General features: G+C 35.9%; 2 protein-coding genes across 4 annotated transcripts; one reads left to right on the top strand and one right to left on the bottom strand.

The window, feature by feature from the left end:
• Positions 1–6,780: 6,780 nt before the first annotated feature.
• On the top strand, positions 6,781–12,950 carry LOC150024849 (Tetratricopeptide repeat (TPR)-like superfamily protein). Of its 3 annotated transcripts, none has more exons than XR_016516286.1 (16): positions 6,781–6,984; positions 7,066–7,103; positions 7,458–7,501; positions 7,589–7,679; positions 7,760–7,865; positions 7,954–8,024; positions 8,313–8,382; positions 9,149–9,211; positions 9,259–9,352; positions 9,541–9,642; positions 9,996–10,070; positions 11,072–11,176; positions 11,283–11,399; positions 12,022–12,078; positions 12,179–12,262; positions 12,520–12,950. XR_016516286.1 is itself a non-coding variant. In XM_090296412.1 (16 exons), the coding sequence occupies exons 1-15, from the start codon at positions 6,886–6,888 to the stop codon at positions 12,233–12,235; spliced, it is 1,167 nt and encodes a 388-aa protein (XP_090152538.1). In that variant the 5' UTR covers positions 6,781–6,885; the 3' UTR covers positions 12,236–12,262; positions 12,520–12,950. The 3 variants fall into 3 exon arrangements, 2 of the variants coding, with proteins under 2 accessions (XP_090152538.1, XP_090152539.1); XM_090296412.1 differs by having other exon boundaries at positions 9,281–9,352; XM_090296413.1 differs by having other exon boundaries at positions 6,790–6,984; positions 9,154–9,211; positions 9,281–9,352.
• On the bottom strand, positions 12,311–15,194 carry LOC137818090 (auxin-induced protein 6B). The gene has a single exon (XM_090296414.1). It carries the CDS (start codon positions 15,139–15,141, stop codon positions 14,719–14,721), a length of 423 nt encoding a protein of 140 aa, XP_090152540.1. The 5' UTR covers positions 15,142–15,194; the 3' UTR covers positions 12,311–14,718.
• Between the last annotated feature and the right edge of the window lie 647 nt (positions 15,195–15,841).

Raw genomic sequence — 15,841 nt, 5'->3', positions numbered from 1 at the left:
CCGAGAGTGAACAAAACCGGTTTTCCAAAAACAAAGCGTCCTGGCTTTTCTTCCCCGTATCTTCTTTTTGTGATTCGTTTGTGGACGTGCCTCCTTGCCTGGGTGCAAACAACATACGAAAGTGCTTGCGTGGATTTTTTTCAGCGCAGTACGGACCCAGAATGAAATTGCAGAGATTAGGCCGGAATTTCACAAGTTTCGGTAGAGGATAGCCTTGGTTTTTACAAAATTTTCTGAAAAATTCTCCCAGAATGGTTTTTTCCTGAAATTCCACCCAAGAATCTCCACTAAATTTGGGACAAAACGGGACAAATTTCAGGTCAAACGGATGAGTATTCACCCACGAAAAAAAATCAAACAGTTTCACACACAAACGAACCTTCCTTTCAGCCCTGGCAGTGACGAATAAAAAATTTATTGCCAATCTTGTGGGACGAATCTGAGGCTCAAACCTCAGCCAAAACTCATAGACACAGTGACGAATGTCTGGTAAAAATTTCAGACCAAAATACCCAGAAGTAAGGCGCAGTAAGTCCCAGACCGAGAGTGAACAAAACCGGTTTTCCAAAAACAAAGCGTCCTGGCTTTTCTTCCCCGTATCTTCTTTTTGTGATTCGTTTGTGGACGTGCCTCCTTGCCTGGGTGCAAACAACATACGAAAGTGCTTGCGTGGAGTTTTTTCAGCGCAGTACGGACCCAGAATGAAATTGCAGAGATTAGGCCGGAATTTCACAAGTTTCGGTAGAGGATAGCCTTGGTTTTTACAAAATTTTCTGAAAAATTCTCCCAGAATGGTTTTTTCCTGAAATTCCACCCAAGAATCTCCACTGAATTTCGGACAAAACGGGAAAAATTTCAGGTCAAACGGATGAGTATTCACCCACGAAAAAAAATCAAACAGTTTCACACACAAACGAACCTTCCTTTCAGCCCTGGCAGTGACGAATAAAAAATTTATTGCCAATCTTGTGGGACGAATCTGAGGCTCAAATCTCAGCCAAAACTCAATAGACACAGTGACGAATGTCTGGTAAAAATTTCAGACCAAAATACCCAGAAGTAAGGCGCAGTAAGTCCTAGACCGAGAGTGAACAAAACCGGTTTTCCAAAAACAAAGCGTCCTGGCTTTTCTTCCCCGTATCTTCTTTTTGTGATTCGTTTGTGGACGTGCCTCCTTGCCTGGGTGCAAACAACATACGAAAGTGCTTGCGTGGAGTTTTTTCAGCGCAGTACGGACCCAGAATGAAATTGCAGAGATTAGGCCGGAATTTCACAAGTTTCGGTAGAGGATAGCCTTGGTTTTTACAAAATTTTCTGAAAAATTCTGCCGGAATGGTTTTTTCCTGAAATTCCACCCAAGAATCTCCACTGAATTTTGGACAAAACGGGACAAATTTCAGGTCAAAAGGATGAGTATTCACCCACGAAAAAAAATCAAACAGTTTCACACACAAACGAACCTTCCTTTCAGCCCTGGCAGTGACGAATAAAAAATTTATTGTCAATCTTGTGGGACGAATCTGGGCCTCAAACCTCAGCCAAAACTCAATAGACACAGTGACGAATGTCTGGTAAAAATTTCAGACCAAAATACCCAAGGAGTAAGGCGCAGTAAGTCCCAGACCGAGAATGAACAAAACCGGTTTTCCGAAAACAAAACTTCCTGGCTTTTCTTCCCCGTATCTTCTTTTTGTGATTCGTTTGTGGACGTGCGTCCTTGCCTGGGTGCAAACAACATACGAAAGTGCTTGCGTGGATTTTTTTCAGCGCAGTACGAACCCAGAATGAAATTGTAGAGATTAGGCCGGAATTTCACAAGTTTCGGTAGAGGATAGCCTTGGTTTTTACAAAATTTTCTGAAAAATTCTCCCAGAATGGTTTTTTCCTGAAATTCCACCCAAGAATCTCCACTGAATTTCGGACAAAACGGGAAAAATTTCAGGTCAAACGGATGAGTATTCACCCACGAAAAAAAATCAAACAGTTTCACACACAAACGAACCTTCCTTTCAGCCCTGGCAGTGACGAATAAAAAATTTATTGCCAATCTTGTGGGACGAATCTGAGGCTCAAATCTCAGCCAAAACTCAATAGACACAGTGACGAATGTCTGGTAAAAATTTCAGACCAAAATACCCAGAAGTAAGGCGCAGTAAGTCCTAGACCGAGAGTGAACAAAACCGGTTTTCCAAAAACAAAGCGTCCTGGCTTTTCTTCCCCGTATCTTCTTTTTGTGATTCGTTTGTGGACGTGCCTCCTTGCCTGGGTGCAAACAACATACGAAAGTGCTTGCGTGGAGTTTTTTCAGCGCAGTACGGACCCAGAATGAAATTGCAGAGATTAGGCCGGAATTTCACAAGTTTCGGTAGAGGATAGCCTTGGTTTTTACAAAATTTTCTGAAAAATTCTGCCGGAATGGTTTTTTCCTGAAATTCCACCCAAGAATCTCCACTGAATTTTGGACAAAACGGGACAAATTTCAGGTCAAAAGGATGAGTATTCACCCATGAAAAAAAATCAAACAGTTTCACACACAAACGAACCTTCCTTTCAGCCCTGGCAGTGACGAATAAAAAATTTATTGCCAATCTTGTGGGACGAATCTGGGCCTCAAACCTCAGCCAAAACTCAATAGACACAGTGACGAATGTCTGGTAAAAATTTCAGACCAAAATACCCAAGGAGTAAGGCGCAGTAAGTCCCAGACCGAGAATGAACAAAACCGGTTTTCCGAAAACAAAACTTCCTGGCTTTTCTTCCCCGTATCTTCTTTTTGTGATTCGTTTGTGGACGTGCGTCCTTGCCTGGGTGCAAACAACATACGAAAGTGCTTGCGTGGATTTTTTTCAGCGCAGTACGAACCCAGAATGAAATTGCAGAGATTAGGCCGGAATTTCACAAGTTTCGGTAGAGGATAGCCTTGGTTTTTACAAAATTTTCTGAAAAATTCTCCCAGAATGGTTTTTTCCTGAAATTCCACCCAAGAATCTCCACTGAATTTGGGACAAAACGGGACAAATTTCAGGTCAAACGGATGAGTATTCACCCACGAAAAAAAATCAAACAGTTTCACACACAAACGAACCTTCCTTTCAGCCCTGGCAGTGACGAATAAAAAATTTATTGCCAATCTTGTGGGACGAATCTGAGGCTCAAACCTCAGTCAAAACTCAATAGACACAGTGACGAATGTCTGGTAAAAATTTCAGACCAAAATACCCAGAAGTAAGGCGCAGTAAGTCCCAGACCGAGAGTGAACAAAACCGGTTTTCCAAAAACAAAGCGTCCTGGCTTTTCTTCCCCGTATCTTCTTTTTGTGATTCGTTTGTGGACGTGCCTCCTTGCCTGGGTGCAAACAACATACGAAAGTGCTTGCGTGGATTTTTTTCAGCGCAGTACGAACCCAGAATGAAATTGCAGAGATTAGGCCAGAATTTCACAAGTTTCGGTAGAGGATAGCCTTGGTTTTTACAAAATTTCTGAAAAATTCTCCCAGAATGGTTTTTTCCTGAAATTCCACCCAAGAATCTCCACTGAATTTGGGACAAAACGGGACAAATTTCAGGTCAAACGGATGAGTATTCACCCACGAAAAAAAATCAAACAGTTTCACACACAAACGAACCTTCCTTTCAGCCCTGGCAGTGACGAATAAAAAATTTATTGCCAATCTTGTGGGACGAATCTGAGGCTCAAACCTCAGCCAAAACTCAATAGACACAGTGACGAATGTCTGGTAAAAATTTCAGACCAAAATACCCAAGGAGTAAGGCGCAGTAAGTCCCAGACCGAGAGTGAACAAAACCGGTTTTCCGAAAACAAAACGTCCTGGCTTTTCTTCCCCGTATCTTCTTTTTGTGATTCGTTTGTGGACGTGCCTCCTTGCTTGGGTGCAAACAACATACGAAAGTGCTTGCGTGGATTTTTTTCACCGCAGTACGGACCCAGAATGAAATTGCAGAGATTAGGCCGGAATTTCACAAGTTTCGGTAGAGGATAGCCTTGGTTTTTACAAAATTTTCTGAAAAATTCTCCCAGAATGGTTTTTTCCTGAAATTCCACCCAAGAATCACCACTGAATTTGGGACAAAACGGGACAAATTTCAGGTCAAACGGATGAGTATTCACCCACGAAAAAAAATAAAACAGTTTCACATACAAACGAACCTTCCTTTCAGCCCTGGCAGTGACGAATAAAAAATTTATTGCCAATCTTGTGGGACGAATCTGGGGCTCAAACCTCAGTCAAAACTCAATAGACACAGTGACGAATGTCTGGTAAAAATTTCAGACCAAAATACCCAAGGAGTAAGGCGCAGTAAGTCCCAGACCGAGAGTGAACAAAACCGGTTTTCCGAAAACAAAACGTCCTGGCTTTTCTTCCCCGTATCTTCTTTTTGTGATTCGTTTGTGGACGTGCCTCCTTGCCTGGGTACAAACAACATACGAAAGTGCTTGCGTGGATTTTTTTCAGCGCAGTACGGACCCAAAATGAAATTGCAGAAATTAGGCCGGAATTTCACAAGTTTCAGTAGAGGATAACCTTGGTTTTTACAAAATTTCTGAAAAATTCTCCTGGAATAGTTTTTTCCTGAAATTCCACCCAAGAATCTCCACTGAATTTGGGACAAAACGGGACAAATTTCAGGTCAAACGGATGAGTATTCACCCACGAAAAAAAATCAAACAGTTTCACACACAAACGAACCTTCCTTTCAGCCCTGGCAGTGACGAATAAAAAATTTATTGCCAATCTTGTGGGACGAATCTGAGGCTCAAACCTCAGCCAAAACTCAATAGACACAGTGACGAATGTCTGGTAAAAATTTCAGACCAAAATACCCAAGGAGTAAGGCGCAGTAAGTCCCAGACCGAGAGTGAATAAAACCGGTTTTCCGAAAACAAAACGTCCTGGCTTTTCTTCCCCGTATCTTCTTTTTGTGATTCGTTTGTGGACGTGCCTCCTTGCCTGGGTGCAAACAACATACGAAAGTGCTTGCGTGGATTTTTTTCAGCGCAGTACGGACCCAGAATGAAATTGCAGAAGTTAGGCCGGAATTTCACAAGTTTCGGTAGAGATAACCTTGGTTTTTACAAAATTTCTGAAAAATTCTCCCGGAATGGTTTTTTCCTGAAATTCCACCCAAGAATCTCCACTGAATTTGGGACAAAACGGGACAAATTTCAGGTCAAACGGATGAGTATTCACCCACGAAAAAAAATCAAACAGTTTCACACACAAACGAACCTTCCTTTCAGCCCTGGCAGTGACGAACAAAAAATGTATTGCCAATCTTGTGGGACGAATCTGAGGCTCAAACCTCAGCCAAAACTCAATAGACACAGTGACGAATGTCTGGTAAAAATTTCAGACCAAAATACCCAAGGAGTAAGGCGCAGTAAGTCCCAAACCGAGAATGAACAAAACCGGTAAATTAATCTATCTAATTTTTTTTTCAATTAATTTCAATTAAATTTTCCACCGATTTATCCCATTGACATTGTCTTTATTTACTCATTTCCTTGTTTTTTTAATCGAGTACATGTAGTTGTACCATTGACATTTTTTACTCTATGTCTACTTCACCAAAATTATAATTATATATAATTAATTTTGCCTCTACGTAGTTAAAAAAAATTAATACAATAGTATATTATTATGGATACATGGTTAAAAGTCTAATAAGGTTTTTAATATTTTGAAGACTTAATACTCTTTTTCATTCCAGTTTTTTTTAATTTCGTTTTACTATAACATTTTTTTTATTTTGTCTACTTCTTAAAAACTTGAGTCAATATAATTTTTTTATTAAATTAATAGTAACGAAGTTACCACAATGATATGTGACCCAAACAACAAATGACAGGGTTATTTTAATGATGTTATCACTATAAATTTGATGAAATATAACTTCATTTTAAAAAAAAAAACTGAACCAAGTTAAAAATGTTCAAAATAATTAGATGATATTGAAAAAAATATTGATTCTATTTAGTGATAAATAACTTTTATCTTACAAGTGATAATGAAATATAACTCATTTAAAAAGAACTGGACCAAATTAAAAATGATCAAAATAGTGAGATGGTATTAAAAAAACTTAATTCTATTTAATGATAAATAACTTTATCTTACAAGTGATCAACATATTGTGGTTAACCAGATGGTTGATTTTATCTTACAAGGAGTTGAAAAAAAAGATGAACATTGTAATAAGTAAAAAATCCTTGGTAATTTTGTGAACACCCAAACAAAACTCATCTTTTGTTATTAAATGATGTAAAAAAAGTTAATTCAGAATTGATGACATGATTATATTCAAAAGTTACTCCTTTTAGTAAAAAAACAACTTCAATAATAAACAATAATAATAATAAAAATAATGTATAAATCAGATATCAACTCATGAAGAAAATAAGGGATTAGGGTTCTTGATGATTTGAACCTATTTTAAACAAATAATAAATCATAAATAAGAACATTCCACTTTGAGGTCTCGGTAAAATATCTCACGACCCTATGAATAAAGATGTCTCCACTCTTTTCTAAATGTTTTTCTAAATGTTTGTTGAAGGTAAAGATTCAACTTTTACTAATAAAGGTAACAGCTTATAGTTCAATAAATTAACTTTTGGTTGAAATTTTCCACTAAGTTTTCAGTTTTTCAACTATGATAATAATAATTAGAAGAAAGTGATTAAGTTTGACTGATTTAGAAAATGAAGAGATTAACTTGAATATTTTGTTAATAAAAAAATAAAATAAATGTATAGGTGACAGTTGCATATAACCTTATCAGAAGTGTGGTGTGGTGGAAGTATATAAAACAATACAAGACAAGAGCTCTGCTCAGATTGTGTCTTTGGACTTCAAATGTAAATGCAATGTTTCTCAGAAGCACCGCTTTGCTTTCGTTTCAAATAAATTGCTCCGATTCCAAGCAAGGTGGTCGTGGTTTTGGAGAAAACTCTAACAGGATTAAGGTTACTCTTCTTCTTCTTCTTCTTCTTCTTCCATTTTTTCAGCTCTCATTTCTACTGATTCTTCTGTTATTTCTTTCTCAGACCAACAAATCTGACAAGGGTTTGGTGTCGCAGCAAAGGTATTATTATGCATCATGTCATGTGTACTATGTAGCACGGAAATGGAAATAAGGATAAGCTTGGTTCAAAAGAATTTATTCTTTATTTTTATAATTATAATAAAAATTTATACAATAAATTCGAATCTTTAGAAAATTAGTGTGTTTATACTTTTTAGAATTGTGTTAGAATTCTGTTAAAATTGTCAAAAATCCAACAAATACTTTTTGACACGATGTCCGATGCATCTATCAGTAGCACACACAATTTAAGAGACGTGTTCGAGCCTCATGTACATTCGTATTTTACAATTCACAAATTATGTCATTGTCATGCCATGCTATATTACATTGTGTGTCTGTCTATTGTTGCAGTGTCAAGGGATCAACACCTAAACAGTCTCGCCCTCAGCCTTCTCGTAAGTGCAATTCAATTGCATCTCTTCTCTTCTGCTAACCATTTTTTTCCTTTCATCTTATTTTGTACAATAATATGGTATGGACAGAGGCACCCCGTTTAAGCTCACAACTTGATGGCAAATCTAGGAAAGATTTTTTGGATGTTGACTTTGAGGAACGCCTAAAAACAGTTAGAAGGTGCACCTTACACTTCAACTATTTCACTCTTTCTAATTATGACCAACAATGCTCAGTTATTCTTTTTCCACACTACACAGGTCAGCACTTGAGCAGAAGAAGGCAGAGGAGCAAAAGGAATTTGGAGCAATTGACTATGATGCACCTATTTCTTCTGACGATAAGACAATTTCCCTTCCTACTAAGGTACCATTGTTGCTTTCTACCACATAAAACCCTGTTTTTTTTTTAAAATATCAGAACTCTGTACATGCATGTTACTATCATTATACAGATTGGAGTGGGTGTAGCTGTTGTAGTCTTCGGTCTGGTTTTTGCTTTTGGAGATTTTCTTCCATCGGGAAGGTATGCATGCTCGTAAACTAGATATTTAGTTAGCTTGCTGTTACATTACAAGTAAACTAGGAAAAGACTTAAGCAGACTTATAAACTTCCATCAAATCCTCCATCAGACATATATAGTTCAAGATATTCATCATCATGAATTGTAAACCATGGCATGCTCTGTGCTGCTTGTAATTATGAATGCTATTCATGTATTTACTCATCATGTTCATTTAATTGCCATGTAGTTTTGGTTACAGTTTAAATTGGGATATTATTCTGTAACCTAAAACATGGGATATCTTGCAGTGTTAGTCCCACTGATGACAGTGCTGTGGTCAGTAGTAAGTTGTCTGAGGAGGAGAAAGCTACTCTCCAGGTATGATTTCCACCCAATTATTGTTATCTTCTGGCAATTAGTCAGGCACTGATGTTCTTCCCAACTATTTTTATCTTATACTCTTATTTCCTTTCCATATGAAGCAAAAGTTCACTGAATTAAGATTGTGTCTTTTCATGGACTGATGGAAAAGTGGGAGATTTGGTGGATAAGAGTTTGGTTTATTGTTGGTTGCGTTTTGTTTTCAGCATTATTCATCGGTAGTAGACTAACACCAGGCAAGATAAAAATAAAAATAGTTAGCTTTGATATGAAAGAGCAGTGTTTTTCTATCAGATGCAAAGCTTTCCATGGACACTTACAAAATATAAAGAAGATTTAACTAACTGCTGTGCTGGCAAGAAGGGTTGGGACTTCTGGGAGATTCCCACTCTTGAATTGCCTATATCCCTTTGTTCTTTCGTTTTGTTTAACGTCCAGAACCTGTTATCACCATGATATAGGTGTGGGATTTGCATTAATACAGTATACATATTCTATTATTTCTGACACCTATCATCTGGGCATGTCATTAATTAGCTTTGTTTGGTCTTGTTCCATCTGATTCTGAGATAAATTTTCAGTTGCACAGGAGTATTTATTCCTTCCATTAGGGAGTATTGACATTCATTATGTGTAAACTATTCATCCAATTTTGAAGTTACCATGTTTACCCTTTCCTGTCTTATGTAATCCTTCAAATATAATTCTATACATTCTGAAAAAACCACATATCATTTATGGTATATTTTTTGATTTATGGCAGAGTAGGCTCAAGGAATTTGAAGCAACATTAAGTATTTCCCCAAGAGATCCAACTGCTCTTGAAGTAAGTTTTGGATGCTAGTTCTGTTCTTCTGATTTCTGTCTTTTTAGATACATTTTAAATGACTTTCAGGGAGCTGCAGTTACTCTGGCTGAACTAGGGGAATATGCAAGAGCTGCTTCTCTACTTGATGATTTGACGAAGGTATTGTTTTGAGCATGGATATCCCCTGGAATTTTCCAGTAACATGTGTTGGAAAGTATCCCCTACGTAGGGAAATTATAGCTATATATTTACTGGACACACAAATTCTCTTTCCAAAATATGTTGTGAAAATCATGCTATTTGACCTTAGATTATACCTTTGAGAACTTTTTTGGTGTTATCCCAAGGTAAAACCAAGTGATGCTGATGTTTTTCGTTTGCTTGGAGAAGTTAAGTACGGACTCAAAGATTATGAAGGGAGTGTTGCTGCATATAAAAGTTCAGCAAGGGTCAGTATTTTCAACATTTTTCTTGGAGTAATGTCATAAAACCATCAGGAACTAGAAGATTGTTTTAGAACTAGGGATAAATTACATTTTCTGCTGTTGTAAGATATCTTTTGCTCTTTACTTCCCATAGTATGTGCTTAAGTTTTTTATGCTGACATTTTTAACAAAAGTAATGTATCTATTGCTTCCTCCTGTTAGTTGCACTAGCAAATACATATGATGCTCCCAAACCCTCTTAATTAGAATTTGAAATCTAGTGAAAAGGCTATATCTAAAAACTCCAATTGATCAAATGTAGCAAGCTTAGAAATTCCATCAAGTATTATCCGTAAAATTTGGTTGATCTCTGACAGGTGTCCAAAGATATCGAATTTGAAGTTCTCCGTGGCCTTACCAATTCATTACTTGCTGCCAAAAAGCCAGAGGAGGTTTGTTGTCATGATAATGGATTCTCAGGATAAATTGCTGCACAAATTAAATCTATTATTTTGCTTGATGATGGTTAATTTCCACTTGTCTTTCTAAAAGTACAATCAAGTACACCTTTTCATGATGGTGTTCAGGATGGTTACTCTGTCCAAAGAGAATAACTAATTTTACACTGGAAACTTTCTATAGTACTGGAAGAAAAGTTTTTTTTCCTGATTCTTAAGATCAATGATTTGCAGATAAACATTTATTTGTTTAACACTGTTCTTATCTGACCTCAGGCTTGGTGTATTATGGTTCCTTGGTTTGTGGAAATGTTTTTTATCTCTGTTTTCCACTAATACTTACAAATAAGCCACTTTACTTTCATTTTGTTTCTTCTCTTCAAAGATTAGTGCACACAAATACTCAAAACCCACATTCTCTTCTGTTTCATTCTTGTATTCCATAGTAATCACAAAATTGCTACCCTTTGTCCACTAATCATCCAATCTATCCATATAGAATCCGATCAATCCATCCAATTATAAAAATAAATATTAATGGATTGAATCACCATTTTTTGTTGGTTTGTTTATGAGTCACCCAATATATTTTTGCAGGATTAATGGTTTATGCTTAACTCATTATAATTCACTAAAAAAAATTCACAGTCCAGTTTTTTGAAACCCATATTTCATTTTGTTTCTTTTCTTTAAAGATTTGTATGTGAATATTGATTTTCCCATTTTCTGTACATACCTTTGGAAAAAGAAAACAAAATGGAAACAAAAAGTAATTCCTTAAACCTTTAAATAAACAAGTTGAGTAATATATAAGAAGAAACACCTACAAATTCATTATTTTAAGGTTTTGGATTTAAAGGTAATATTTCCTTGGATTTCCCAACAAAACCAAACAATATATTGTACAGAAATATGGGGTTTTTCTTTTGGACTCTCAGTGATACTCTGCATGTTGAATTGATTAATATTTTATTTTTTCATTCTCTCTTCAACAGGCTGTTCAATTACTTTTGACTTATCGTGAGGATTTGAATTCAGAAAACCTAAGCAAAAATTCTAATAGCAATGCATCAGACTCACAGAGGCTGGATCCTGTCCAAGTAAATTCATCCAATTCTAGCATGAGATATTTATTTCCTTATTCCATTTCTGTACAGATTTATTTCCTTATATATATAGTTTTTCTAATATTCCTACAATTCTCAGGTGGAATTACTTCTAGGGAAAGCCTACTCAGATTGGGGCCATGTCAGTGATGCTGTAGCTGTCTATGATCAACTCATATCTGCTTTCCCTAACGATTTTCGTGGATACTTAGCTAAGGTCTCTATTTTTCTCTCATTTAATTACTAAATGCTCATTTTTGTTCTTTATAAATCTAATTGAAGAAAATAATCACTGTAGAAAAATTATATAGTTGAAGAATTTATTGTTTCAAGAACTTTGCTTTAGTTTTTTTTGTATCCATTTGCATTTTTCCGAGGTTTGTGTGCAAGTAGATTCCTTTTGGCAAGTCATGAGTTAGTAAGAAATACTTGTTTCACCAAAGTGATGTGGAAAGACTGTTCAAAAACATTTATTTAGTTCGATTGAATACATAACTGAGTTTAATATATTTAAACTATTAGTTTAAAACATTTTTATATAGACATATGATAAGAATTCACCCTATGTACAAATCATATCTACAATAGGATGATGTGATAAAAGGATCTAATTCCATTGCATGTAATTTGTTTTGAGTATATCTTAATACAATTCTATTTTAGAACTTTTCCAAACTGACTTGTGTTGTGTTATATATCTTAAATAAATCTCTTTCTCTGTCAATTTATTCACGCAGCTTATTTGATATTATATTCCTATCATCAATTGTGCTATTTTGGTCCAAAGGATATGTAGTGAAAGGAGCTATTCACTCAAATTATGCCTTGTATTGTTATAGGGAATCATCCTAAAAGAAAACAAAAATATTGGTGATGCTGAAAGAATGTTCATACAAGTAAGTTTATGAATTGACCTTTCCATAATTGAGTGGGTAAAAATAACATTTATATAAACTAAAATTTTCCTTCTGCACTGTTGTAACCTTTTTTGTGCAGGCTAGGTTCTTTGCACCAGATAAAGCCAAAGCACTTGTGGACCGTTATTCAAGATGAAATTTTTTATTGACATTAATTATTAAGGTATGCTCTGTAAGAAAATAAGAAGCAAAGGTTGAAATATGTAAATATACTGCAGCGTCACTAGGAAAAGGTAAATCCAATGATATCTCTAGTGTTTTAAGAAATTGTGATCATCAGAGAAATACACAAAACAGCAAATAGAATATTTCAAATTTTAAATGTTTTAGGCTATGGAAATAATCCGTCTTGTTGCCCTTTTCTTCTGGTCATGTTCCTTGATTCTTCAAAAACTAACTTTGATTGTGGCCTCCCCACAGTTTCTGGAACCATGCACACAGTTGTTGCTTGCTTCTTCAACAGTAGATATTTTAGCCTTGTCTCCTTCACATTTGCTGCTTTTGCTATCCAGAGACAAGCTAATGATTAAGACAACGGCAGCTCTTCCACTTCAGAACACTGGCTTTAGTCCTCGTATGTCCACCACACTGATTGATATAACAAAATTCCTATAAACAATTTGAAAGACAAGAATGAGATTATCTGACAAAATTGAACCAATGAGGATGCATCAGAGTAGGAGGAATCTACATTAAATAAAAAGACATTGGGTTAATTGTTGCCACAAGCTCACATGAACTTTTCCTTACACCAAAATGGGATTGATTTTTATCCTGAACATATTTGTATTTGTATTTGCAGTTGTGTATTGTGTGAGATGAATAATTAATACAATTGAGGTATGAACTAATGAGTGTAAAATGGTAATTAGAAAAAATATCTTTTTGTAATTGTAAAAAATAAAATAAGAGAAGGAAGGTCAAAATAGTAGGTAGTGATGGTATAACTTTGTTAGGTGTGAATGTAGTGAGTGTGGAAATCATTTTTATCAATAATGATTAAGTGGGTCGTAATTTAGATCCTACATTAGTTTAAGGGTGATTTGGTTATTCTACACTAAAAAATGGAAAATTAATTGGTGATTTCTAGAAATAGTAAGTGATGATATTAAGGAAGAAGAAGGTGTGGAAATATATATAGGGTGATAACTAATGGTTGACATGAAGAAGCAAAGTTAGGAATAAATTAAGGAGAGTATATCCATGGCATGAACAGAAGCTAATTTGAAGTTTCTTGACTCAAAGCTTGAAGGCAAGGTGATGATCAGGAGGGAAGTTTCTTGAGCAAAGAAAGTCTTCCTCTCCCCAGTTGATCCATTCAAAACATCATGGCATATAGATATTGATCTTACTTTTTGTGTACATACAAACATACATGATTGGTCCTTAAAACATAGCAGATTAATTAACTAATTAGCATTCAAAATGAAGCTGACAAGAAGCATTTCGATATCAGCCCCAAAAGTTATTAAGAAGATCCCAACCCATCTGAAGTTGGCAATGGCATCCAGATCCTCAAGTTGCCATTATCAGCCTCTTTCCAAGAAGCCATTGCTGAATGAAGGAGAGTCCTCTGATGGCACAAGGAATGCCAAGGTTCCCAAAGGGTCCCTCGCAGTTTATGTGGGTCCCCATTATCGAAGGTTTGTCATTCCTGTTAGCTTCTTGGCCATGCCTGACTTCAGTGTTTTGATGGAATCTGTGGCTGAAGAATATGGCTGCGATCATCACGGTGCCATTCACATCCCCTGCGATGAAGACCTTTTTCAGAAAATTTTGACCTCCTGTTCCCAACGAAAACGGACCTTTCTCCCTCCTAAGATACCTTCCAACATCCCTATCATATCTACCCATTGATTCCTTCCTTCCTTCCTTCATATTCTTAATCATTCACAACATATACTAATAACAACTACAACGTATATATACCTGTATGTAATATTTTCATCCACTACAAATCTGCATGCACTTCAATTAATTCATTGTGATGAAGCCACAAAGCCTATAATTTATGTGCACATCCATCTTTTGTTTTCAATCCTACTTCTTTCATTAAGCATGATTAAGGGAGTATTAGCTTTTTATGGCTCTGAACCTCTTACAAGAAAAGACTCATGGAAAAAACTATAAATAGGTAAGTATTTCAAGGGTAAATGTTCAAAATATAAAACCTGTGACCTAAACATATTCACTGTTAAATTGAGCAGAGTGTCTTTGTAGTTTCATTCCACCAATCCAAAAGACCGAGAGTCTGATAGACTAGAGGAACATAGCAGAGGAGACCTTGATAATCTTGTAAGAACAACATCTATTGTAATATTATTTTACAGAGCAAGAGGAGATTGATTTTGCATTGTGACATCCACACTGGATCATACATTCATCTACATACAGTATGCCATGCAGCTAGTTCATATATAGTCCTCAATTCATTATTAAGAAACAAATGGGAAGACATCAACGAGGATATTTTTATATGTTATGAAAATTATTAATAGGGAGGTATAACCAACCAATACATGCATTTAATTAAAACTAAGTAGCACTTTGCACTTCTTTATAATGAAGTAATCAATGCATGCATGTTGATCACAAAGGATAATAATACAGAATTACCATCTATGTACAAGTTTGAGGGTGATGAGAGGGGGTAACTTCACAATCTGATGCGTAAGAAGTAGTGATGTCTTTGTCTCCATCGAAGCCAGAGTGATGTAGCAAGGGTTGTTTGTTGTCCTCCACAGCCTTGAGTATTTTCTGGAAGACTGATACATGGCATGGGATTTTGAGCACACCCTCTTGCTGGAAACCAAATTCCTCTTGAGCTTCTTGGAGCAACATCTCAAATGCTTGGTGTCTCAGGTAATGGGTGGGAATGATGAATTTCTGAAGCTCTTTCCCGACACAAACAGCAAGGAAGCCCTTTGGAACCATGTCTGCATTGCTGGAAGCAGAAGAGGTTGCAGCTTTCTTCCACTTCTTGAGGATTTGTTGAAGCCTAACCACCTCTCGGATCTTGTTACACTTCTTTGAATCCATCATATATACATGCAACCAAAGAAAAGTGTTTGATGTTTTCTGAGGAGTGAAGAGTGATGATGATGAGTACTGTGAATCTGAGCCAACTCATTTGTTTATAATGAAACTCAGGCTCAGAGGCCAACTGCTACATCAAAATTTAATTCATGCACACACCATATTTTATTCCTACTACCAATATTTTTTTCTGTACACTACAGATAATCATTGAGATTAGGGATCAGCTGCAGGTGTGAGAATCAGATCCACAAATGTTCAGTTTGTTTGAATCGGTTTTGTTGCATACATTTAAAATATTTCTCATAGTGTTAGTCAGTAATTAGTAACTCACACACTTCAAATGCACCTATTTCAAAACATATTTTTTTTAGTTTTCCATGCATCTGTTTTAACTTTTCAAACAATATCAGAAACTAATATCTACAACATGGCATATGTAACTCTTTGTAGAGTAGTTTTTTTCTTCCACCAACAAACCTTATTACAGAAAATCAAGAATATCAGTCAAATGAATCACTCATCACAGACTATTAGTAATCAGCAAAAAAGCATCTAAGTTTTAAAAACTAAGTTAAGATTTCTCTGGTGATTAAATTACCAATAATAACATGTTAATGTCTTACTGTTTTTGTGGCGTGGTAGTGATAAGGTTAATTTAGTTTTGTTTGAGTTATCTGAATGTAGATGAGTATTTAATGGCAAC

Source organism: Phaseolus vulgaris, chromosome 10 (genome assembly GCF_051622355.1).
Source record: "Phaseolus vulgaris cultivar YP4 chromosome 10, ASM5162235v1, whole genome shotgun sequence".
NCBI classification, from domain to species: Eukaryota; Viridiplantae; Streptophyta; class Magnoliopsida; order Fabales; family Fabaceae; genus Phaseolus; species Phaseolus vulgaris.
This window is presented reverse-complemented; position numbering and strand designations above follow the sequence as displayed.

What these genes read in the sequence shown, in the direction of transcription:
- LOC150024849 (XM_090296412.1), top strand. Translation starts at nt 6,886, where the DNA reads ATGTTTCTCAGAAGCACCGCTTTGCTTTCGTTTCAAATAAATTGCTCC. An exon ending in GATTTTCTTCCATCGGGAAG is followed by an intron (nt 8,025 to 8,312) that starts GTATGCATGCTC and finishes GATATCTTGCAG; the next exon opens with TGTTAGTCCCACTGATGACA. An exon ending in GAGATCCAACTGCTCTTGAA is followed by an intron (nt 9,212 to 9,280) that starts GTAAGTTTTGGA and finishes AATGACTTTCAG; the next exon opens with GGAGCTGCAGTTACTCTGGC.
- LOC137818090 (XM_090296414.1), bottom strand. Translation starts at nt 15,141, where the DNA reads ATGATGGATTCAAAGAAGTGTAACAAGATCCGAGAGGTGGTTAGGCTT.